The sequence below is a fragment of the Astyanax mexicanus genome, chromosome 1 (assembly GCF_023375975.1).
Source record: "Astyanax mexicanus isolate ESR-SI-001 chromosome 1, AstMex3_surface, whole genome shotgun sequence".
Taxonomy (NCBI): Eukaryota; Metazoa; Chordata; class Actinopteri; order Characiformes; family Acestrorhamphidae; genus Astyanax; species Astyanax mexicanus.
In genome coordinates, this window is record NC_064408.1 from 75,713,152 (window position 1) to 75,738,979 (window position 25,828).

At 37.8% G+C, this 25,828-nt stretch overlaps 1 protein-coding gene and 1 long non-coding RNA gene across 18 annotated transcripts in view; one reads left to right on the top strand and one right to left on the bottom strand.

The window, feature by feature from the left end:
- Window positions 1-17,238, top strand: part of LOC125780515 (scavenger receptor cysteine-rich type 1 protein M130-like) — a 27,876-nt gene extending 10,638 nt beyond the window's left edge. For 4 of the 17 annotated variants that reach the window (XM_049483219.1, XM_049483223.1, XM_049483222.1 and 1 more), the window contains 11 exons: window positions 486-529; window positions 2,086-2,148; window positions 3,097-3,292; window positions 3,430-3,744; window positions 3,833-4,156; window positions 4,339-4,659; window positions 5,226-5,294; window positions 6,357-6,665; window positions 7,150-7,308; window positions 7,438-7,530; window positions 8,350-8,980. In XM_049483219.1, coding sequence (XP_049339176.1) covers window positions 486-529; window positions 2,086-2,148; window positions 3,097-3,292; window positions 3,430-3,744; window positions 3,833-4,156; window positions 4,339-4,659; window positions 5,226-5,294; window positions 6,357-6,665; window positions 7,150-7,308; window positions 7,438-7,530; window positions 8,350-8,363 — 1,907 coding nt within the window. In that variant the 3' untranslated portion in view covers window positions 8,364-8,980. Of the gene's footprint in view, window positions 1-485; window positions 593-2,085; window positions 2,149-3,096; window positions 3,293-3,429; window positions 3,745-3,832; window positions 4,157-4,338; window positions 4,660-4,819; window positions 5,125-5,225; window positions 5,295-6,356; window positions 6,666-7,149; window positions 7,309-7,437; window positions 7,531-8,349; window positions 8,981-11,286; window positions 11,389-11,646; window positions 11,712-11,826; window positions 11,854-11,974; window positions 12,036-12,122; window positions 12,205-14,098; window positions 14,280-14,414; window positions 14,600-15,548; window positions 15,647-16,587; window positions 16,684-16,783; window positions 16,855-17,090 lie in introns of those variants that run through there. The other 13 variants (XR_007440616.1, XR_007440612.1, XR_007440610.1 and 10 more) reach the window with 13 other exon arrangements.
- Window positions 17,239-22,881: 5,643 nt separating this feature from the next.
- LOC125804522 (uncharacterized) lies at window positions 22,882-25,358 on the bottom strand. The gene is made up of 5 exons (XR_007440620.1): window positions 25,287-25,358; window positions 24,461-24,558; window positions 23,424-23,519; window positions 23,253-23,323; window positions 22,882-23,016 (listed from the first exon to the last, which is right to left on the bottom strand). It is a non-coding gene; the product is annotated as an uncharacterized LOC125804522 (long non-coding RNA).
- Between the last annotated feature and the right edge of the window lie 470 nt (window positions 25,359-25,828).

Here is a 25,828-nt window from a genome sequence, read left to right on the forward strand (position 1 = left end):
CCGCATACAGACCGTGAGATACCCTCCAATACTAAGGCCTTCATCCTCGCCAGTTTGCCGCTGCGTTTCCCACGCCGGCGGTGGCGTTTTCGGCGAGGAGTTGGAGCCGGGGCGCGGCACAGGTAAGCTGGTATCCCCGACATAAACGGTGGTAGCGTTTTATGTCCACCGCGATCCGACTCTTTATCCTGCGAAAAACTGGCAGGGAACCGAAGGTCCATCAGTGTTTGGCGATCATACACCAAAAGAGAGTTTGCATTTTCAACGCCAAAAAGCACTAACACCACAACCACGCACAGCGCCAGAAGCGACAGACGGCAAGCCCCACACACTGGCGCCATCTTGACAGACAAAAGTGCAAAATATAAAAATCACTGCCCCATATTATTTAATTCCCTTCTATTCAAATTAACTTCCCAGCCCTCCCAATGCTGTGTGTTAATATTAACGTACATGTTCTCTTTGCTCTTATAAACACATTGTAGAAGTCAGACTGGTGGGCAGATCTCGCTGCTCAGGGAGAGTGGAGGTTCTTCATGGAGAGAGCTGGGTCACAGTGTGTGATGCTGACTTTAACCAGCAGGATGCAGAGGTTGTGTGTCGGGAGCTGGGCTGTGGTTCTCCTGTGGAGGTTCTGGGAGCAGCTGCTTTTGGGAGGGTCAGGTGTGTTTAGAGGAGCTTCAGTGTAGAGGCAGCGAATCACAGATTCACTTCTGTCCAAAATCATCTTCACTCAAACACAACTGCTCCCATGATAATGATGTGGGACTGGTGTGTGCTGGTAAGAGCTAAATGGCTTATGTATTAATTTTGAGATTCAGTCTGATTTTTCAGATTTCTACATCGTTTCCTCTCTCTTTCTCTCTCTGTTGTACAGACAGTGTGAGGTTGGTGGATGGTGGCCATCGCTGTGCTGGGAGAGTGGAGGTTTTTTATAACAGAACATGGAGATCAGTGTGTGGTAAAAACTGGGATATAAGAGATGCTGCAGTGGTGTGTAGAGAGCTGGGCTGTGGGGAGGCTGTATTTAAAAATGTTCAGTTTGGACCAAGATCAGCCTGGATGGATGATGTGAACTGTAGTGGATCAGAGTCTTCAGTGAAGCACTGTAGATCAGCTGGATGGGTGGAACAAATTTGTAATCGACTTGCTGGAGTCATCTGTTCAGGTGAGCTCTCCTAAATCTTAAAATACTTGTCGTTGGAATGTATATCAGTTGTGCACAATTTATTTATTATAGCATTTCTTCCTAATCTGCCATAATCATGACCTACTTTCACCTATATTAACCCACTTTTATTTGGTTAAGACCACTAGATCAGTCACTGTTTGCTCAATCTCAGACCTGGTTTTGCGTTTAAAAAATAATGTGGCAAATTACTGTATAGAAGAAAACTATAAGCTGTAATAAACCTAGTTAACACTTATAATACAGCCTGTGTTTTAGAGCTTAAGTTCCCATAACTTACAGTGTGATTTCTCTGTATGAACTAGCACATACAAAATACTTACCGGGTCTTACTAGTACTTAAATGTGGGTAATAACTTGATATACTAAGTCAAATTATTAAAAAAGCAAATTATTATATGGAGATGAAAAGTGATTTTCACTATAAGACAATACTTAATTATAGAAAGACTATTGCTGTAGGCATGATGGAGAAATACATTTTTGTAATCTTTCCTTTCTGGTAGAAAATAATGGATTTCCATGCAGAAGTCCCATTCACAAAGAAACAGGCGTTAATATTTTTTAGTTAATTACAGTTACACCTTAGTTCAGTGGTACATGGCCAGAGTTTTTATCTTTATATATTTTAAGCAGTTAATTAGTACATTTGTTTGTGTTTAGTGCTTAAACTGTTAATTGACTCCATGTGTAAGCCCACACTGCAGTTTTTCACTGTCATCAGTTCTTCACTAATATTAGTTTCATCGGTCCTACAGTAGAACCCTGTGGAACTTCTTAAGGTTTCCAAGTACTTAATGCTGTGTGTTAATGTTAATGTACATGTTCTCTTTCTCTTATAAACTAATTTTGGGGTCAGATTGGTGGGCAGATCTCGCTGCTCTGGGAGAGTGGAGGTTCTTCATGGAGAGAGCTGGGTCACAGTGTGTGATGCTGACTTTGACCAGCAGGGTGCAGAGGTTGTGTGTCGAGAGCTCGGCTGTGGTTCTCCTGTGAAGGTTCTGGGAGCAGTGCGTTTGGTAGAGGGGAGGGTCAGGTGTGGTCAGAGGTGCTTCAGTGTAGAGGAAACGAATCACAGATTCACTTCTGTCCAAAATCATCTTCACTCAAACACAACTGCTCCCATGATAATGATGTGGGACTGGTGTGTTCTGGTGAGAGCTACATATTTTATTTATTTTTTCTTTTTAGAGTCTTGATGAAAAGATGTTCTTTTCTTAGTGGTCCGTGTATAATGTACTTCATGAAACATATTCTTCTTAATTCTTTTATTGATATAGTCCATATTTGTGCATGCTGGAATATAGCACCTGTGAATAGCATTAAAATGAAGTTTTACCAGATTTTAAAAGATGCAAAATGATGTTGTGCATTCAATCTTTCTCTTTCTGCTCTTTAGAAAGTGTGAGGTTGGTGGATGGTGGGAGTCGCTGTGCTGGGAGAGTGGAGGTTCTTCTTAAAGGACAGTGGGGAACAGTGTGTGATGATAACTGGGATATGATAGATGCTGCAGTGGTGTGTAGAGAGCTGGGCTGTGGAGAGGCTGTAGATGCACTTAGTGGTGCTTACTTTGGATCAGGATCAGGACCAATCTGGATGGATAATGTGGAGTGTAGAGAATCAGAATCCATACTAAAGAACTGTAAATCAGCAGGATGGGGTAAACATAACTGTAATCATCCTAAAGATGCTGGAGTCATCTGTTCAAGTGAGTTACACTAAAAACTTAGTATGAACTTCTGTAATCAAAAAACCTTTTAACCCACTGCATAATGTTTATTATATTTTGATCATACCTAGGAGTCAGGCTGGTTGGAGGTTCTCACTGCTCTGGGAGAGTGGAGGTTCTTCATGGAGAGAGCTGGGTCACAGTGTGTGATTCTGACTTTAACCAGCAGGATGCAGAGGTTGTGTGTCGAGAGCTGGGCTGTGGTTCTCCTGTGGAGGTTCTGGGAGCAGCTGCTTTTGGTAGAGCAGAGGGTCAGATGTGGTCAGAGGAGCTTCAGTGTAGAGGAAACGAATCTCATATGTACCTCTGCCAGACATCTCCTTCCTTGAAACCCAACTGCTCTCACAACAAGGATGTGGGACTAAGATGCTCTGGTATGATGAAGTATGTTTGTAAAAGATTTAGATTAGTACTAAACCGTGAGCAATTAGTTTGTAATTACTGTATTTTTTATTTTTTTTATTATTGTATTGTATTATTGTTGCCTACTATTTTTCCTCTGTAAATTCAGGTCACACTCAGGCTCGGCTGATGAACGGCTCAGATTCATGTTCTGGTCGAGTGGAGCTCCAGTACCTCAGTGAGTGGGGTACAGTGTGTGATGTAAGCTGGGATATGAGAGCTGCCAGTGTCCTCTGTGCTCAGCTGAAGTGTGGGAGTTCTGTGGCTGTGTTGGGGTCAGACTGGTTTGGGGAGGGGAGTGGCCGGATCTGGTCTGATGTGTTTGATTGTCAGGGAAACGAAACACACCTGTTAAAGTGTCCCATTTCATCATGGAGTCGAACTGCATGCTCTCATGAACAGGATGCTGGAGTTATCTGTAGTGGTGAGATCTTACAGTTGCAGTATAATAAATAACTGAAAGTTTATTACTCCCTCATTTTAAGCCAAGTAATATATTTTTTTCTCTTCAGGTTCTTCTCTGGCGTCTCATGAGGGAGGAGTGCGGTTGTCTGGAGGGATGGAGTGTGAGGGGGAGGTGGAGGTGTTCTTCAGGCAGGACTGGAGGAGAGTTCTGCTGGACTCCTGGAGTGAGTCTGAGGCCTCTGTGGTCTGCAGACAGCTGGGCTGTGGTTCTGTACTCAACACCTCCAGCTCCTCTTCATCCAGTCCTGAACACAGCTACATGTGTGTGACGGGTTTCAACTGCTCTGGGAGTGAAGCTCATCTGAGGAACTGCAGCAGCTCACAAGCAGTTAACTGCAGCTCCACAGTACAGCTCTACATCACCTGCTCTGGTACACTTAATTCAAATTATTTGGAGTTGTAGTGAATAATGCCTGTTGTTAGGGGGAAATTGTTTTATTTTGTTTTATTGTAAGGGTTATTATAATTATTATGAATCTGAAATGAACCAATCATCATGTGACTACGGGTGAACTAAGAAATCATACTTTGAACTGGTTTCTCTTAATTTTAGGCTACAGCTCCATCAGGCTGGTTGGTTCTGGGGGAGACTGTGCAGGAAGGCTGGAGGTTTTCCACAGTGGATCATGGGGGACAGTGAGTGATGAATTGTGGGATATTGAGGATGCGCAGGTGGTCTGCAGACAGCTGCAGTGTGGAGTCGCCCTCAGTGCTCCAGTACCAGTACCAGCCCGGTTTGGATCTGGAACTGGACCCATTTGGCTGAATGAGGTGGAGTGTGAGGGGAACGAGGTGTCTCTGTGGAACTGCAGATATCAGCTGTGTGGAGAGGATGAATGTGGACACAAGGATGATGTAGGAGTCGTCTGCTCAGGTACTTAGTGTCTTGAATTGCTCAGTTTGTAATGATCTTGTAATCAAGTACCAATGCCCTATCTATGTACAACTGGAGGTACATTTTGAATAATTAAAGAAGAAACTTTTGCACGTTTAAATCAATGTGCATAACTAGCTAGCTATCTTTCTCCCGCCAGAGTATAAAGAGATCAGACTGACTGAGGGCTGTGAGGGGAATCTGGAGGTGTACTATAATGGAACCTGGGGGAATGTGTGTGTAAATGGGATGACTGATGAAACGGCAAAATTGATCTGTCGAGAGCTGAACTGTGGAAGAACTGGCAGTGAGTCTTGGTCTAAAGCAAGAGTGGAATCAGCTCCTAACTGGCTGGATAATGTAAAATGTAGGAAACATGACTCCACTCTGTGGCACTGTCCATCTTCTTCCTGGGGGAGAACAGGTGTGATAATCGCAATGAGGTTGCTTGCATTACCTGCTCAGGTAGGCAGATATGATGAGGTGTTAAAGACTTTAAAGAATGCTAGAACTAATGTAGTTTGTAATTGGAATTTCATAATATTTGATTTTTTGTCCTACCACAGAGAATGGAAATACACTAGATTTGACAAATTGGCTGTGTGATTCATCTCCTCATGAGAGACCGTGCTCAAGTAAGAAAACTTATCATTATCAAAATGATCATGTCTTTGATAAACTACATTTTCTTTCTTTTTGACTGCATGTTCTGCCAGCATGCTTTCACTAATAAGCAATTTTTGTCTTTGCTCGCACTGTTTTATTTGTAGTTTGCATATTTTTTTGCACTTTAACATATTTTAGATAACACTTCTACAGTGATATTTTTAACAAAGGTTTAGAGAGGGATTCTGGGTAATGGAGTCCATCAGAGTGTCTATGTAAGTCTGAGGAATTCAGGTGTAGACAGGACAGGTGTGGTGGATGGGGGTGGGTAATATGGCCCTAAAACAATATCACGATGTTTCATGGCATTTATCGCGATAACAGTACTCTTGGTGATATGACAAAACACTGAATTAAAGATATTATTTTAAAAATACACTACTGAAACAAAATAAAAATTAAATTCTGTTTTTGCATATGATATGGCACCCCCCCAAACTACAATATAAAAAAATACAAGACTTTTTATCAGATGGTAACAGACATCAGTGATCAAGAAAGTCATGATACTATTAATGCACTCTATATAATCTATATAATTAATAATAAAGTAAAATGAATAATATTGGACAGATAAAAACAGCAACCCCAGTGGTGCCCTGCAGTGGTAATTAGGGGTGTGTGATATGGCACGATATTTCAGGGTATAGTATCGTTTTTTGCGTTTGATACGATATGGCACAGCCCTAGTGGTGGAAATAACAGGTGTAACAGACAGCTTGCTGAAGACAGACAAACTACACTCTATTAGAAGCAATATCTTATTTAAAAAATATATTAGTTTAAAAAAATCAACTGTTTCAACTAAAACGGTAAAACAAGGTAAGTGCTTTTTTTTTTACTATGGCTACTTCTGTTTTTTTTTCTCCTGCTCTCTTCTGCTTGTACATATTTTTCATCTTACAATGCTTTTTTGTGGTTTACCACATCTCTATAAGAACATATTTCATCATACAGTATATACGACTGTTGTAAATGTTTGTAAGTCTTTGATGGATAATCATTTTTTTCCCTCTGTGGTGTGTTTGTAGAGCACATTCCTCTGAGGCTGAGGGGAGGAGTAGGAAGCTGTTCTGGATGGCTGCAGGTGTATCATAATAAAACATGGGGGTCTGTATGTGGTGACCTCTGGGACATCAGGGATGCTCAGGTGATCTGCAGGCAGCTGGGTTGTGGGCCGGCGCTGAGTGCTAATAGAAGAGCTGCTGATGGTTCTGGTGGAGGAACTATCTGGATGAACAGAGTGAAGTGTAGAGGGAATGAGATTCACCTGTGGGACTGTCCTCATTCCCTGAAGAACCACACTGACTGCTCCCACAGTGCTGGAGTCACTTGTGGAGGTCAGAGGAACAGACACAACTGAATATATTTGCCTCCTAACTGTTACAGAAACTTTACACATGCTTGAGAAAAATACTTACATCACATTGTTATTTTATGCTCACTCACTAGGCTTCCTGTATCATACTTTGCCTTTAAATAATAAAAGAGGACAGATGGGACATTTTGCTTTGCAAGGTCAGGGACCACTTTTCTCCATTGTAAACAGGCTTGATAGCAACTTCGGTAACTATTGTTGATCATAATGTTGGTCACACACATTTGGTTTCCATCATTTAATAATTGTAATGTTTTTGGGAAGGATAGAAAGTAACAATAGTGAGAGTCTGTATGTGCTTTGCACCAGTCTGTCTAGATCATTCTGTGTTTATAGACATTTCATATGTCATCTTCCATAATATTCATCACAAAATTATTCACATCCAATAAAAGGACTGTGTTCATGTATAAATTGTCTATACATTTTGTATATTTGTTTTTTAGATTCTCAACCACAGACAAGAAGAATCATACTTCCACAAACTCCTCCACCAGCTGTTCCCTCCATCTATCCAGTGTCTCTCCTGGTTCTGGGATATGTGCTCTTCCTGGCCTTAGTGCTTCTGGTTGTGCTGTTTTATCAGAACAGAGTGCTCAGGAGAGGTAGGGGGATTCAGAGATCATCTACAATCCACTTTCTGTACTTCCTCTAATCATCATTAGTACTTCAATCTGTCATCTGTCTTCTCTTCTACTGAACTGACTCCATGTTTCTCTCTGTCTCTCTCACAGTGATCTCTAAGAGGAGGAAGACTTCAGCTGAGCCTGTCTATGAGGAGATTGACACCAGGCTCATCCCTAAAAGAATTACTGTCTCAACTGAAAGTAAGAGTAAAATGTTTTTTTTTCTCTCAAAGCAGAAATGTCTGGTCTTTACAGAAATAATGTAGCAGTTAATCAAATACTTGTCAGATAACTCTCTTTTCATATTGTTATATTTTAGTGTTTAAATATTTAGTGTTTTTTGTAGATTTTCTTCCTTTGTTAATAAATTACACCAATTTATCTATCTTTTCTTCCCACTGAATAATGTTCTGAATAATGTATCTTCTCATTCAATAAAATGTATTTATAAAAGCTATTGGATAAAAAAACTTTTAACAATAATTTTAGTTTTCTTTGCTTTTTATTGTTCTATGTATTGCTCTTTTATTGCAACTTTAACATTCACTATCATAGGGCACTACCAGTATTTTCAGTTTCCAGTAGAGGGCAATGTTAGACTTTTAGACCCTGTGGATGTTTAGTTTCTGTAACAGTAATGCAAGATGATTGACAGGGATTATTTTATTGTTTGTGCATGGAGTTTCTGTAGGTTCACATGTGCTGTAGGTACCAAACGTGTAGCACCTCAAACTATCAAAATATGTTACTGTGCCTGTTTACTTTTTTGAGACCAGAAAGTTATTTCTGTGGCGAGAGGTCATGAGATCTTGGGGAAAAGGGAAAAGAAAGAAGAAAAAAAGGAAGAAATAGGGAGACACTTAAATCAGGCCCTCAAACCCACATTTACATTTTTTTGTAACAAATAAATAGAAAACACAGACACAAGCAATAACAATGAAAAAAACACTTATTTAGAAAGCAATTTACAAAGCTTTGATCTGCTCTCCCTCTCCTCTCCTCCTCTTTACATCCTGGAAGCCTCCTTCTGCTGATCTTCCTCTTTCGGGTGGGGATGGAGACGGTGGAGTGGCAAGTGCTGCTGCTTGAGCTCCAGGACACTGAAGATGCTGGGTCTTCGGGGACTGGGCCTGAATTTACAGAAGAGAAAGATCTGTAGATTTACTTTCACATAGTTACTGTAGTCCTGTAATAGTTTATCCAAATAAGAAGATCTACAGTTCTCCATAGTTCATACATTTGTCGCATTAACATACACTGCTTTTAGCTTGTATGGGATCCTGGGCAAACCCCTGATTCAGCACTTCTCTCATACCATTTTATACACTGCCTGTATTTGTAATTAATGTACTAAACTAGAAATGTCAAAAAAGTAACCAAATAAATAACTTTACTGCAGGATACACACTATCATGATGAAATAATAGAATTAGTAAAACAACTATTTTTTTTAAACAAGCAAGCCTGGATGAAAATGTTCAGAACAGAGAATTAAGAATGACAAGTATTTAAAATTAAGTACAGATACAGTCCAGCATTCATTCTGACAGGTGACTTTAATTTAGTTTTAGTCTTTTGTTTGTCACACTTTAGTCATTTAGTCAACAAAACATTTTAGCCTAGTCTAGTCAAATAAAAAGTATGTATTACATTTATGGTTTTACTGTTTTAGATGTGTATTATTTATTGCTAATATTTATTAAAACACCAGCTTTTAAGTTTTGTTTCATTTAAATTAAGCACAATCTATTTAAAACAAGGTGTATGTATGGACATATTGACAATTTAAAGAACAACTCCCAGGTTCAGATGATGCAAAAATGAAAGACAACCAAAACTGAGATAAAATGGCAATACAGCTAATTGACATTCTTAAAACTACATTTCATTTTAACAGTTTCTCAACTAGAATCTCTCCTTTACTCACAGCTAAATTGGTGTACTCTCATTATATATATGTATATGATATATATGTGTGTGTGTGTGTGTGTATATAATAAAATAGCATTTTAAAATCTAAGAACTTGCTGACAAATATGATTCATCTTTATTCTGAAGTGCTCAGAATAGCAGAGGACTGACAGCTTAGGTACCATACTAATGCATACATAACTACATAGGTAGTTAGTTATCTATATTGTAATAAGTTGTTCACAGTCATTACATTGCAAAAAACTAAATCTTAGCAAGTGAAATTATCTAAATTTAAGGCAATAAATCTTATTTTCTTCTCTGATAAGACTTTTTGTCTTACTAAGCATGGTGTAAGTGTTAGATTATTTTGCTTATTTTAGGGATAATTATCTGAATCATTCTTACTTAGAATTTGTACCTTATTTTAAGTAATTTGAACTCAAAATAAGCACAATTAAGCAGCAATCAAGTTATTCTGATTCTTGTGTCCATAAACAGTGACTTTTTTTGCTTGATTTAGGTGTTACTTCACTCATTTTGAGACTTTGCCATTGCTTAGAAATCTTACTAAGAAAATTTTGCTTACCCGATTGGCAGATTTGTTTTGCTTAATACATATATTTGTCTTAATTTGCATATATTTTATGTCTAGTTTTTTTTTTTTTTTTTGCAGTGTAGTGTAAACTGCACTGTGAAGTTTTAAATTAAGGGATGAAATTAGTCCCCCTGTGTTAAAAAAAAGCTTCTTTTACCCGGTGAAAATAGTCACACTTCCATTACATTATGCTAACATTACTTTGTTTTAAAGCAACTGACCTATAAAGATAGTGAGCCAAATTTAGGTCGAGCCAAGTTTATGAAACTACACACTTTTACTGCAGTACAGATTTACACTCTCTACTAAATAATCCATCTCAAAAGCAGAAAAAACGTACTTTATACTGGGAGGCTATATCGTTAAATATAGGGAGTATAGGGAATGTTTTCTTCTGATTTTGAGCTGGACTTTTTAGCAGGGTCAACATTACTGGCTTTCAGGAGCCTAATCTTTAAATTCTTAACAATTAGCTATATTGTAGCGAAGCTGCTTTTATATTCCGTTCACTGTGAATTCACTGTTCTGTTCTGTGCTGGGCTTGTGATTGGGGTAGGGGGAGGGGCAGAGCAGGAAAGCGCGTGTGTGTGAAGGGAGAGAGAGAGAGAGAAGAGCTGCCCGTGAGTGTGTGCTGAGAGTGAGAGCTAGAGTTAACCAGTTAGCACTAGCCTTTTGTTATTTTTCGTAGTGATGGGCATAACAGCTCTTTTAGATGAACTGAACCATTAGAATAAGTTCACTAAAAAGATGGGAGACGGAAAGGTCTCCCGTTTTTTTTACAAGTGTTGTAAAAATATATATATAAATAACAAATATTGAAATATGTAACTAAATGTTGGGTTTATTATACGATATCGTATAAGGTCTCCCGGGGTTTTAAATATATTTAAAACCCCTTCAGTCCAGTAACAGCTGTGTTTATTTGTTTTTTAAAGTCAATGGTTAGCACTGGTTGATCTCAGTTCATAATATTGCAGCAAATATCCAGCACAACAAACCCAGCTTTAAACCCAAACCATCGCTGTATAAACAGAGACAGAGGAGAAGTTTTCTTTCAGAAACAGCGAGGGTTACCTGCGTGTTTACTAATCCGTTACTCGTTCGTGCTGGCGTTAAGATCATTTGCACGTTAGGTGGATTTACAGGGCTAACGTGTATTTTATCTTATTAATCTTTAGTGATAGCAGGTAAAATCTTGGCAATGAAAGCTATATGAGTCTCGTGGCTCGAGTTTATGGGGCGTTTGGGGACAGTAGAACCAAAACAGCTTAGCTATGTAAGTTAGTTTGCTAACTTACGGAGCTACTTCATGACGCAGATTAGTCCATTCATCATTAAATTATCATACAGTGCAAATAACAAATGCTGTGTTCAGATGATGTGGTAAACTATTCATCTACATGTTGTTCTTTCTTAGCTATTCATGTGATTTTCTCTATCATTAACAGGGTGGTGAGCTTCCTGAGGGCTTTGAGGATAGTTATCCTGGTGCGTGTCTTTCGTCTGGCCTCTCAGAAGAAAGATCTGGAGAAGGTCACTACAAGAAAGGTGAGGATCTAAATGGGTGCTGGCCATCATTCTTTTATTTTAATTAAATTATATCAATTATTCATATAGATTCTAATGAAATGTTAAACTTAATTACAGTTTGATTATTTCATCATGATTCAGAGAGAATTAAATAAAAAAATAAACATTTTGATGTATTTAGAAATAGGTTGGAAAATTATTAAAATCCATCAAAACCTTTTAAAATACACCCAAGTTACTGTTTGTATGCTGATTTGTGGCATTTGTGAATCTTGCAGGTATCTGAGAACAAAAGGCGGTAACAAAAAGGATGGATTTGATTTGGATCTCACCTATGTCACAGGTTGGGATGCTTTACCTAATTATGTAATCTTATTTGAATCTAGATTTTCTGCTTATGGTTTGGGATCCAATAGTTAATAATGTTTGTTGCCATGTCTTTTCCCTCACCTGGAAAGCAGGCACTCTACAGAAATCCCATAAAAGTAAGCTTAACAATTAAGAAAATAAAATAAAACTGAAAAGTCTGTAGAAGGCAATTATTTTAGCTGAATTACTGATTTAAACAGATTTTTATGTAACAATGTTACAATTTGCTGTATTTAGGAAGCTGCCATATTTCTGGACACAAAGCATCCCGATCATTACAGAGTTTACAATCTCTGCAGTAAGTTAGATCATATAATATTATATTATATTGCTGGAGACACTCAATAAATGAGTGGTGCTGAGCATAGCTTTGGTCTTGTTTCAGGTCAAAAAGGCTACGATCCACTGTTCTTCCATTACAGAGTGCAACGAGTGATGATTGACGACCATAACGTACCGACATTAGAGTAAGTAATGAGCAGCACTTTACTCAAATGCTTCTTCTGCCGTTAACGTTGTGTTCCATTTAGCTTTTATGTTGGATGTTGGAGCTGGGAATAACTTCACACCTGAGTCGACAACGTTCTGTTAAAATAACTGTACAAAATATGTCGAAAAAATGTCTTACCCTATAAGTGAAACTTGCACCTGTACATAACTAGCTATTATTGAGGTGTATATGAAGCACTGTGGAACAGGGTCATGAAAAACCTGGAAACGTCAAGGAACTTGAAAATAGTCATTTTCAGGCCTGGATAAGTTTTGGAAAAAAAAAAACAAAAAAAAAAGTCAAAAGTCAAAGTCAAATTTACTCTTTGTGATCTTTGTGTTTCCATTTATTGACTCTGTTTATCGACTCCGTTTATCGACTCTGTTTATCGACTGAGAAAAGCTATTTAAAAAATAATTTGATAACTTGATTGGAGTTTCAGATGGAATATAACTGTAAATTCACAGAGAAAAATCTAGGTGTTTAGGCTGTAATTAAGCTCTTGCTCTCTTCCACTCTTTGGGAAGCATATTGGTTATATATGCAAGTAAATTACCAGTAATGGTGACAAGAAGGCAACATTTAAACAGATGCATTTAAAAGCTGTTAAAAAATAAAGAATCTACACAATATAGACACAACCTAAACATATTCCCTGACAGCCAGATATATGACAAATTAGTTTATTTAAAAATTGATTCTGTTCAAAGTTTTAAACAGAAGATTCTATATCATGTTTGATGAAAGTGTGAAATACTGTTTACAGGTTAAACATTAGAAATGTTTACCAAATGTTTATGGGCCTGAGCTGATTAATACATCAGTGCAGAGTAAAGTAATTTAGCCCTACATTATGGAGCGCTCAGAATTTGACACATTTTATTATTGAAGATTGTGTCTTAGCATTGCTTAAATAAATGTTTTTTTTAATTATTTAAATATATTTAATGTAAATATAGGCCTACTATAATCAGTTTTGATATACATTCTTGTCTACTCTGATGTTTTAAACACGCTATGGTCATTAAAATGTGCTGCGAAAGCATAGAAAAGGCACAGAAAATAATTTAAATTTATAGGTTAACACTATTTGTAATCTACATGTGTATACATATTTTACCCTTGTTTTCTTTTTTTCCAGAGGGAATTATAAAATAAGCTAAAGACTTTCATGTTTACTACAACTTAATTATTAATCATGTACCAGTGTTTTATAGCAAATGTAACCAAAAAATGTCCCACATTATATGTCCCAGGTTATAATTTTTTGCATTGTCAGCGATACCAGACGCACATTCACACACACAATGGAAACATGAACAGCTAGACGTGCTAATGAAACGTAAAATACTACTGCTTTTACTACTGTTGATGTTTGGTGCAGCCATCTTGCGTTCTGAACTTGTGGGTTTATTCCAGTTGAAATGTTCTACTTAGAACTTGGAAATTTCCAGTTCTGAATTCCTACTTCAGATGGAATGCAGTATAAGGATTCACATTAGAGCTCGACCCAACCTGCCCCATACACTGTCATTTTGAGCCAAAGCCTGAATTAAACCTGACCTTTTTTGAGTAAGTAGAGCATTAAAACTGAGCTTTTAAAAAACATTTCCGTTCTGTTTAGAATGAGTGAAGAATGAATAAGACCTATTATTTAAGAAAAATATTATTAATTATTAGGAACAGATCTCCAAAAGATTATAACATGAACAATGCAAACAATGATCCAAAGGCCTAAACATTAGGCTACAACAATGTCTGAATAACTTTCCTCTAATCTAGTATAATATAACATGGTTTAAGAAAAGAAAATAAATTCTTTTATAATTTTATTTATATATTTTTTCCCATTTTCTCCCCAATTTACACAGCCAACCCACTCGTTAGGACTCCCCCTATCACTAGTAATGCCCCAACACACCAGGAGGATGAAGACTAGCACACTCTTTCTCCGATACATGTGAAGTCAGCCACCGCTTCTTTTCGAGCTGCTGCTGATGCAGCATTGCCAAGCAGCCAGCACATTTGGAGGAAAGCGCAGCGGTAGGTGAAGTGCGTAATATGGACAGTGTGCACTTTGCACTTGTGCAACTTTTTTTTAAAAACAGTTTGATTTGTTTCTGCTATATTTTGATTCATAGCTTTATATAAAATGAAAATGACTTATAACTATATTATTTTCTTTAGCCCAAGGAACCTGAGGAAAGTGGTGGGAAATCTCGAGCCAGGTCAGACCTTGGGTTGGGTTTGGGCAGAGAACCTAAGCTCTTATTCACATATTGAACTTTGTGTTATTGTGTTCTCAGTGACATGTTGAACTACACTGCCAGTTTGAGGGAATGTCATTGCCATCCACTGCAAAGGAGGCAAAGGTGATGCTGAAGTTTTCACTGATTTAAAGACATCATCAATGTTTTCTATATGTATTTGATTTGATTTTTAGGTTAACCCATCACCATAGTTGTTCAGCTGAATGTCTAAAGCCATATACAAACTGGATTCACTTATTCATTTTAGCAGAGGAGGTTTTTTTTTCACGGGTACGATGGTGTGTACATGGTTGATTGACAGCGTTTAGTTTGAGAGTGCGCAGGTACTGTATTTCTCCTGAGGTGAGGTGAATGTGTATGTATATATTCAGTATGTCAGAACTGCTCCTTTAGTTTCTGCTGTGCTCAGTTGAAGACTGAGACCAAGTAGTTAAACATACAGCTCTGGGGAAAAAAATGGTTTTCATGCATCTTGGCATGTTCTCCTCCACCAGTCTTACACACTGCTTTTGGATAAGTTTATGCCATTCCTGGTGCAAAAATTCAAGTAGTTCAGTTTGGTTTGATGGCTTGAGATTATCCATCTTCCTCTTGATTATATTTCAGAGGTTTTCAATGAGATTTTTAAGTGGTTTCTTTTTTTCCCAGAGCTGTATGTCTGCACTCTCCTACAAAAGTATTGAAACACTGAGGCCAATTGATTTTTTTTTTCTTCTGCTCTAGTGAAAACATTTTGGTGTAACAAAAATATAATTTAAAGATGAATATTGAAGACAAATTGGTAAGTTCGGACAAAAGCTGAATTGTTGACCTTTTGTCTCCTATTCATCTTTTAATGTCAAACCCAATTTGTTTTCAGTCTAAAGCAGAAATAAAGAAATGAGACTGACTTATCAAGTACTTTTGGGGGGCAGTGTATGTTTAGGGGCTGTTTCCTGTGTAGTTCCAATTAAAATCTGCAGTCAGTCTGCTCCTTTCAGAGTGACTGCACTGTTATGTGTATTGGTTATGTAATTTAATGCTCCTGGGCATTGCTGTGTTTGTTGTGCAGGTGTGGGAAAGGGCAATGGCAGTGATCTGAAGGTGCGGATCATAGTGAAAAGAGAGCAGGTGTTCCAGTGTGTCTGTGCCACGCAGACGAACTGTAGGGTAACAGTATAAAACTGTATTTACTTCCTCATAGTCAAATGACAAGAGTAGTTTCAGTACAAAAAAGTGAAAAACTGTGAACCTTAAACACAGTGGTTTCCTAATTAAAACCAGAGCTATATGGCATATCCAGAACAGACATGTGAAGTGGGCTAATCCCACAACCCCTAAATGATTTAGTAGTTTAGGGTGATTTCACACCTACTTTTTTTATTTGTCAAAATAAACTGTTCATATTTACGTGTAGTGCTGTTTGTTTGGACATGGATGAGTACAGTAATCACAACTGCAATGAGACTGCTGAGAACTGTTGGTCTGAACTCTGAATTGGTTGGTTTGTGATGAGAACATGATCTGACCTTGATCCAACCCATCTGTCAAGCATACTCAGTTTTAAGATGTGGAGTCAGTCAAATGAACACATGCCACCTCTGCTGTTGTTCCATGTTAAACTGCACAGAAATCTGTTTACTTTCTTGCTCCCAGCCAAGACAGCTCTGACCAAAGAACCAAAGAGATTACAAAGATTGTTGTGACTCATTTTGGTGAGCTTGAATTTTATCCTCTGTTAAAACAACAAACCATGAGGGAAATGCTCCAAGAGAATCAATTAATTACCTGACTTGGACCAGAGCAAACAAACTATAGTGTGAAAAAACAGCCTTACATACACTATTAAAAGATTTTGTACATACATACACTAGTGAAAGCGTTTGTGAATCGGTATCATCTTAACCCCAAATCATATTTTAAATATGTACTAAAGAACAACTTTTAAATATTCAATAAGCTCATAATATTGAACCTTTAAAGACAGTAGCAGCCCACTAAAACATAAATCACATTGTAATTGTTGGGAAAGGTCTTTCAGATGTTTGTCTTATGTTCCTTTGTGTTTATTTTACTGTTCGCTCATATACTGTGTTCTCATATTTTACCAGCTGTTCCCAGATACTGAAAACAATGCCGTGGTGATCAGCTTTCAGGAAGGGCCAGTGGTTTGTGGTGATGTTAAGGTCATGTTTGAATCCAGGGCTGTAAGTTCCCAATCTATTGTAACGTAAGAATGATTTTATGGACATCGTTTTTTCCAGTTGTTTGGCAAAATGTTTTTTCTCTATTGTTCTCTATGCCCAGGGTCTTCCAAAGGGGTATGAGGACTATCCTTTCTATTTCTGGTTCAACACTTCATTTGTAGAGAACAACAGGTGAGGTTTTTGCTGTCCATTGTCCTCAGAAGCAGACACTGGCTTTGTTTACCTACCAGACCACTCTGGTTTTAGATTTTATATATAAAAATGCAAGGCCACTTAATTCATTAATTAGAATATTTTGATATTTTGTCCCCTCTCAGTTTAGTAAACATTACTGCTTTCAGTGTAAAAGGAAAAATCATATGGACTGCTGCTTGAATGCAATCTATAATGCTTTGGTCCCAAAACAGGCTCTATCTGTCAAGGGAGGAACTGGACAACCCACGTAAGTCCAAAACCTGGGACATCTACAAGGAGGACTTTGGTGTGACCGTGTCTTTCAGTGACCCTGCACTTATGTAGCAGACGACACTTGCTTGTGTATCTCAACCCTTAAGCCCTTAAGCCCTGTATCTCAACCCTTAAACCCTTAAGCCCTGCACAAGGTCTAAATCTTTGCTCTAATGTAGGTTTTCACACACTTATAAAAGGTGAGTGATGTTTAGGCATATAGTGCCCCTAAAGCTATAGCTATAGCTATATAACCTCAACTTTATGTCCATCCCCCATCTTCACTGTAAGAGCTTTTTACTGAGCCGTGCATACATCACAATATTATGCATTTGTTTGTCAAATGTTTTTTTGTCTTTAAATGAAGACAAATGTTTGTGTCAGTTTAGCATATTAAGCCTCCAAAATGTAAATCTTACTCTTTAAGCTTGAGTGTACATCAAATAAAGCAATCGAGGCTGCCACTGTGAAATGGTCAATGGTTATGTGTGCAGAAACATTTTTTTGTAGTACACATGTATTGAAATAAATACTAATGTCTCTGTAACACTTGTCTGTCTCTTTTTTGAATTAACAACTGATCTGGGTTGCTGAATTTCTGCAATTGTTTTTAAGGATAGATCTGAGTGACTTGTTTTTTTAGAAGTAAAAAGTCTGGTCTTACAGGTGGGCATGCAACTCTAAACTCTTTAGAATCAGCAGTTTTAGAGGTGACCTTTTTCAGAAGCACTGTCAGTGCCATTCTCATATAAAAGGCTTAAAATCAAATCTCAAATGTGCAGCTTTTATAATAGTAAATAAAATAATGTACTATGTAATTGTGTAGAACACAAACTGTATAAACACAAAATTTAATTCTAGAATTGATATACACTATCTGCTGCTGTCAGTACAAATGGATGGCTGGATCAAAAATCAGAGGGAAAATATTAAACTGGGGATTCACAAAAATGCTTTTTCTTAAGTTCTTAAGTTTATACTTAACTTAAGAGGTCTGTTTTGGTTATTTTTCTTAATGTTTATTTTGTACCAAAAAAATGGAATAATAATATATATATACCTTTTATGATACACTCACATTTCAGTGCTTGGTTTGACTCTGTTTTTTTTATTTTCCTAATGTTTTCTTAAGCCTTCACATCAGTGTATCAGCACTGGCATTCAGAGCCCCTTATTCACCATCGTACTCCATTGGACATTTCAGGGACAACAGCCTTTTTTGCCCAATTATAAACACTCTTCTTGTAAAAGTTATCCAGACATAGGTAAAAAAAAAAACAAAAAAAAAAAACAGTTGAACTACAAAGTATTGAAAGACTAGGATACTAAAAGCCAGTAATGTTAGCCCTGCTTTATTTGTCTCACTATCTTTATATATCAGTTGCTTTAAACATTATAATGTTAAGCATAATTTTATTTATAAATTTAAATAGAACAAAACATAAATGTTGTTTTAATAAACGTTAGCAATAAATAATCTCAAAATAACACATCTAAAATACAGCAGACTAATAGTTTAAACCATTAAACCCAGCCTTTCATTGAGCTGAGAGAAAATTAAGTGTGCTGTTCAATTTCCAACGTTAAGAAATGGGTTAGACAAGCTATACTAATGCACCATCCATCTCATCAGCAGTTCAGCTGTGACTTTTGGAAGAAACCAAAGTCGATGGAAAAGAGCGGGGGGGGGGGGGATGTCTGAGATTTAATATAACAATATTATTTTAATATAACTGTTCATACTTAATTATTATACTTACTCTGAATTACATAAGAGTGCTAGTAAAATATAAAATAAAAAAAAACATTTTATATATATATATATATATATATATATATATATATATAAACATTTCGGGCACCGTAGCCCCCACACCTAGTTTTGAATGGTCGTGTCTCGCCTGATTCAGTCAGTAACAACAAGACGGTCGCCCTTTTCTTCGGGATCTTCAGGGAGTTTGCAGGAGGTTAAACCCTCGGTGTAATTTTGGGTCAAATAATCTAGTGTTTTTTCACTCTGGTGCTGAAGGTCCGCTGCGCTGCTCTTTATTGTGTGTTTCCCCTTTACTCTGTTTTCATTAAAAGCCCCTCAGTCTTAAAACAGCGGCAGTAAAACAGGCGGAACGGTGGGCCTCCAGCAGCAGTAGTAGAGTGCCTGCCGGTGTAGAGTGGAGCAGCGCGAAGGGAGCTCTTTCAGTCCCGGTGAGTAATTTAGCTAGCTGGCTCTCGGTGAAGCGCGGTCTTATTATAATACTTAACTACAGCGTGGTGAGACTATTTAAACTGAAGCGTGTTAATGGCGAATAACGCTGTAAGATAGCTAAGGTGGAGCTGGCTAAGCTAATTAGCTTAGCCAGCTCCACCGTAGCTCGCTAGCCTTAGCTTCAGTTAGCCCGATTACCTGCAGCAGCTGCCCGTTCAGAAAAAAAAAACACAACCAGCGCTGTTTAAGAGCTGCTTTACGAGCTTCTCTCCCAGCATAGGGTGTGTTTTTCTCAATCAGCAGCTGCTTTTAAACCACGCTGTAGTTTAGTAATAAGATCGCGCGTCACCGAGAGTTGAAACAGCCAGTTAAATTACCTAACAGGGCTGAAAGAGCTCTTCTCTGTTCACCGGTCTAATTCGGTCTAAATAAACCGAATGGTTTAAGTTAGCAGTTTGTTCTCTCTAGACAAAAAACGAAAATAAGAATAAAAAAAAAAATGAAAAATAATAATAAAATAATAATAATAAATAAATAATAATAAAATAAAGGGGGCGCGGTCTGCGCATGCGCCAGATTTTGCGGCCGCGCGTGCGCAGTAGACAGATTTTTTTGCGGTCTTCTGCGCATGCGCGGCCGCAAAATCTGGCGCATGCGCAAAAAAGTCGGTCTACTGCGCATGCGCCAGATTTTGCGGCCGCGCATGCGCAGTAGACCGATTTTTTGCGGTCTTCTGCGCATGCGCGGCCGCAAAATCTGGCGCATGCGCACTGGACCGCAAAAAAAATCGATCCACTGCGCATGCGCCAGATTTTGCGGCCGCGCATGCGCAGAAGACCGCAAAAAAATCGGTCTATTGCGCACGCGCGGCCGCAAAATCTGGCGCATGCGCAGACCGCGCCCCCTTTATTTTATTATTATTTATTTATTATTATTATTTTATTATTATTTTTCATTTTTTTTTTTATTCTTATTTTCGTTTTTTGTCTAGAGAGAACAAACTGCTAACTTAAACCATTCGGTTTATTTAGACCGAATTAGACCGGTGAACAGAGAAGAGCTCTTTCAGCCCTGTTAGGTAATTTAACTGGCTGTTTCAACTCTCGGTGACGCGCGATCTTATTACTAAACTACAGCGTGGTTTAAAAGCAGCTGCTGATTGAGAAAAACACACCCTATGCTGGGAGAGAAGCTCGTAAAGCAGCTCTTAAACAGCGCTGGTTGTGTTTTTTTTTTTCTGAACGGGCAGCTGCTGCAGGTAATCGGGCTGACTGAAGCTAAGGCTAGCGAGCTACGGTGGAGCTGGCTAAGCTAATTAGCTTAGCCAGCTCCACCGTAGCTCGCTAGCCTTAGCTATCTTACAGCGTTATTCGCCATTAACACGCTTCAGTTTAAATAGTCTCACCACGCTGTAGTTAAGTATTATAATAAGACCGCGCTTCACCGAGAGCCAGCTAGCTAAATTACTCACCGGGACTGAAAGAGCTCCCTTCGCGCTGCTCCACTCTACACCGGCAGGCACTCTACTACTGCTGCTGGAGGCCCACCGCTCCGCCTGTTTTACTGCCGCTGTTTTAAGACTGAGGGGCTTTTAATGAAAACAGAGTAAAGGGGAAACACACAATAAAGAGCAGCGCAGCGGACCTTCAGCACCAGAGTGAAAAAACACTAGATTATTTGACCCAAAATTACACCGAGGGTTTAACCTCCTGAAGATCCCGAAGAAAAGGGCGACCGTCTTGTTGTTACTGACTGAATCAGGCGAGACACGACCATTCAAAACTAGGTGTGGGGGCTACGGTGCCCGAAATGTTTATATATATATATATATATAAAATGTTTTTTTTTTATTTTATATTTTACTAGCACTCTTATGTAATTCAGAGTAAGTATAATAATTAAGTATGAACAGTTATATTAAAATAATATTGTTATATTAAATCTCAGACATCCCCCCCCCCCGCTCTTTTCCATCGACTTTGGTTTCTTCCAAAAGTCACAGCTGAACTGCTGATGAGATGGATGGTGCATTAGTATAGCTTGTCTAACCCATTTCTTAACGTTGGAAATTGAACAGCACACTTAATTTTCTCTCAGCTCAATGAAAGGCTGGGTTTAATGGTTTAAACTATTAGTCTGCTGTATTTTAGATGTGTTATTTTGAGATTATTTATTGCTAACGTTTATTAAAACAACATTTATGTTTTGTTCTATTTAAATTTATAAATAAAATTATGCTTAACATTATAATGTTTAAAGCAACTGATATATAAAGATAGTGAGACAAATAAAGCAGGGCTAACATTACTGGCTTTTAGTATCCTAGTCTTTCAATACTTTGTAGTTCAACTGTTTTTTTTTTTTGTTTTTTTTTTTACCTATGTCTGGATAACTTTTACAAGAAGAGTGTTTATAATTGGGCAAAAAAGGCTGTTGTCCCTGAAATGTCCAATGGAGTACGATGGTGAATAAGGGGCTCTGAATGCCAGTGCTGATACACTGATGTGAAGGCTTAAGAAAACATTAGGAAAATAAAAAAAACAGAGTCAAACCAAGCACTGAAATGTGAGTGTATCATAAAAGGTATATATATATTATTATTCCATTTTTTTGGTACAAAATAAACATTAAGAAAAATAACCAAAACAGACCTCTTAAGTTAAGTATAAACTTAAGAACTTAAGAAAAAGCATTTTTGTGAATCCCCAGTTTAATATTTTCCCTCTGATTTTTGATCCAGCCATCCATTTGTACTGACAGCAGCAGATAGTGTATATCAATTCTAGAATTAAATTTTGTGTTTATACAGTTTGTGTTCTACACAATTACATAGTACATTATTTTATTTACTATTATAAAAGCTGCACATTTGAGATTTGATTTTAAGCCTTTTATATGAGAATGGCACTGACAGTGCTTCTGAAAAAGGTCACCTCTAAAACTGCTGATTCTAAAGAGTTTAGAGTTGCATGCCCACCTGTAAGACCAGACTTTTTACTTCTAAAAAAACAAGTCACTCAGATCTATCCTTAAAAACAATTGCAGAAATTCAGCAACCCAGATCAGTTGTTAATTCAAAAAAGAGACAGACAAGTGTTACAGAGACATTAGTATTTATTTCAATACATGTGTACTACAAAAAAATGTTTCTGCACACATAACCATTGACCATTTCACAGTGGCAGCCTCGATTGCTTTATTTGATGTACACTCAAGCTTAAAGAGTAAGATTTACATTTTGGAGGCTTAATATGCTAAACTGACACAAACATTTGTCTTCATTTAAAGACAAAAAAACATTTGACAAACAAATGCATAATATTGTGATGTATGCACGGCTCAGTAAAAAGCTCTTACAGTGAAGATGGGGGATGGACATAAAGTTGAGGTTATATAGCTATAGCTATAGCTTTAGGGGCACTATATGCCTAAACATCACTCACCTTTTATAAGTGTGTGAAAACCTACATTAGAGCAAAGATTTAGACCTTGTGCAGGGCTTAAGGGTTTAAGGGTTGAGATACAGGGCTTAAGGGCTTAAGGGTTGAGATACACAAGCAAGTGTCGTCTGCTACATAAGTGCAGGGTCACTGAAAGACACGGTCACACCAAAGTCCTCCTTGTAGATGTCCCAGGTTTTGGACTTACGTGGGTTGTCCAGTTCCTCCCTTGACAGATAGAGCCTGTTTTGGGACCAAAGCATTATAGATTGCATTCAAGCAGCAGTCCATATGATTTTTCCTTTTACACTGAAAGCAGTAATGTTTACTAAACTGAGAGGGGACAAAATATCAAAATATTCTAATTAATGAATTAAGTGGCCTGGCATTTTTATATATAAAATCTAAAACCAGAGTGGTCTGGTAGGTAAACAAAGCCAGTGTCTGCTTCTGAGGACAATGGACAGCAAAAACCTCACCTGTTGTTCTCTACAAATGAAGTGTTGAACCAGAAATAGAAAGGATAGTCCTCATACCCCTTTGGAAGACCCTGGGCATAGAGAACAATAGAGAAAAAACATTTTGCCAAACAACTGGAAAAAACGATGTCCATAAAATCATTCTTACGTTACAATAGATTGGGAACTTACAGCCCTGGATTCAAACATGACCTTAACATCACCACAAACCACTGGCCCTTCCTGAAAGCTGATCACCACGGCATTGTTTTCAGTATCTGGGAACAGCTGGTAAAATATGAGAACACAGTATATGAGCGAACAGTAAAATAAACACAAAGGAACATAAGACAAACATCTGAAAGACCTTTCCCAACAATTACAATGTGATTTATGTTTTAGTGGGCTGCTACTGTCTTTAAAGGTTCAATATTATGAGCTTATTGAATATTTAAAAGTTGTTCTTTAGTACATATTTAAAATATGATTTGGGGTTAAGATGATACCGATTCACAAACGCTTTCACTAGTGTATGTATGTACAAAATCTTTTAATAGTGTATGTAAGGCTGTTTTTTCACACTATAGTTTGTTTGCTCTGGTCCAAGTCAGGTAATTAATTGATTCTCTTGGAGCATTTCCCTCATGGTTTGTTGTTTTAACAGAGGATAAAATTCAAGCTCACCAAAATGAGTCACAACAATCTTTGTAATCTCTTTGGTTCTTTGGTCAGAGCTGTCTTGGCTGGGAGCAAGAAAGTAAACAGATTTCTGTGCAGTTTAACATGGAACAACAGCAGAGGTGGCATGTGTTCATTTGACTGACTCCACATCTTAAAACTGAGTATGCTTGACAGATGGGTTGGATCAAGGTCAGATCATGTTCTCATCACAAACCAACCAATTCAGAGTTCAGACCAACAGTTCTCAGCAGTCTCATTGCAGTTGTGATTACTGTACTCATCCATGTCCAAACAAACAGCACTACACGTAAATATGAACAGTTTATTTTGACAAATAAAAAAAGTAGGTGTGAAATCACCCTAAACTACTAAATCATTTAGGGGTTGTGGGATTAGCCCACTTCACATGTCTGTTCTGGATATGCCATATAGCTCTGGTTTTAATTAGGAAACCACTGTGTTTAAGGTTCACAGTTTTTCACTTTTTTGTACTGAAACTACTCTTGTCATTTGACTATGAGGAAGTAAATACAGTTTTATACTGTTACCCTACAGTTCGTCTGCGTGGCACAGACACACTGGAACACCTGCTCTCTTTTCACTATGATCCGCACCTTCAGATCACTGCCATTGCCCTTTCCCACACCTGCACAACAAACACAGCAATGCCCAGGAGCATTAAATTACATAACCAATACACATAACAGTGCAGTCACTCTGAAAGGAGCAGACTGACTGCAGATTTTAATTGGAACTACACAGGAAACAGCCCCTAAACATACACTGCCCCCCAAAAGTACTTGATAAGTCAGTCTCATTTCTTTATTTCTGCTTTAGACTGAAAACAAATTGGGTTTGACATTAAAAGATGAATAGGAGACAAAAGGTCAACAATTCAGCTTTTGTCCGAACTTACCAATTTGTCTTCAATATTCATCTTTAAATTATATTTTTGTTACACCAAAATGTTTTCACTAGAGCAGAAGAAAAAAAAAATCAATTGGCCTCAGTGTTTCAATACTTTTGTAGGAGAGTGCAGACATACAGCTCTGGGAAAAAAAGAAACCACTTAAAAATCTCATTGAAAACCTCTGAAATATAATCAAGAGGAAGATGGATAATCTCAAGCCATCAAACCAAACTGAACTACTTGAATTTTTGCACCAGGAATGGCATAAACTTATCCAAAAGCAGTGTGTAAGACTGGTGGAGGAGAACATGCCAAGATGCATGAAAACCATTTTTTTCCCCAGAGCTGTATGTTTAACTACTTGGTCTCAGTCTTCAACTGAGCACAGCAGAAACTAAAGGAGCAGTTCTGACATACTGAATATATACATACACATTCACCTCACCTCAGGAGAAATACAGTACCTGCGCACTCTCAAACTAAACGCTGTCAATCAACCATGTACACACCATCGTACCCGTGAAAAAAAAACCTCCTCTGCTAAAATGAATAAGTGAATCCAGTTTGGATATGGCTTTAGACATTCAGCTGAACAACTATGGTGATGGGTTAACCTAAAAATCAAATCAAATACATATAGAAAACATTGATGATGTCTTTAAATCAGTGAAAACTTCAGCATCACCTTTGCCTCCTTTGCAGTGGATGGCAATGACATTCCCTCAAACTGGCAGTGTAGTTCAACATGTCACTGAGAACACAATAACACAAAGTTCAATATGTGAATAAGAGCTTAGGTTCTCTGCCCAAACCCAACCCAAGGTCTGACCTGGCTCGAGATTTCCCACCACTTTCCTCAGGTTCCTTGGGCTAAAGAAAATAATATAGTTATAAGTCATTTTCATTTTATATAAAGCTATGAATCAAAATATAGCAGAAACAAATCAAACTGTTTTTAAAAAAAAGTTGCACAAGTGCAAAGTGCACACTGTCCATATTACGCACT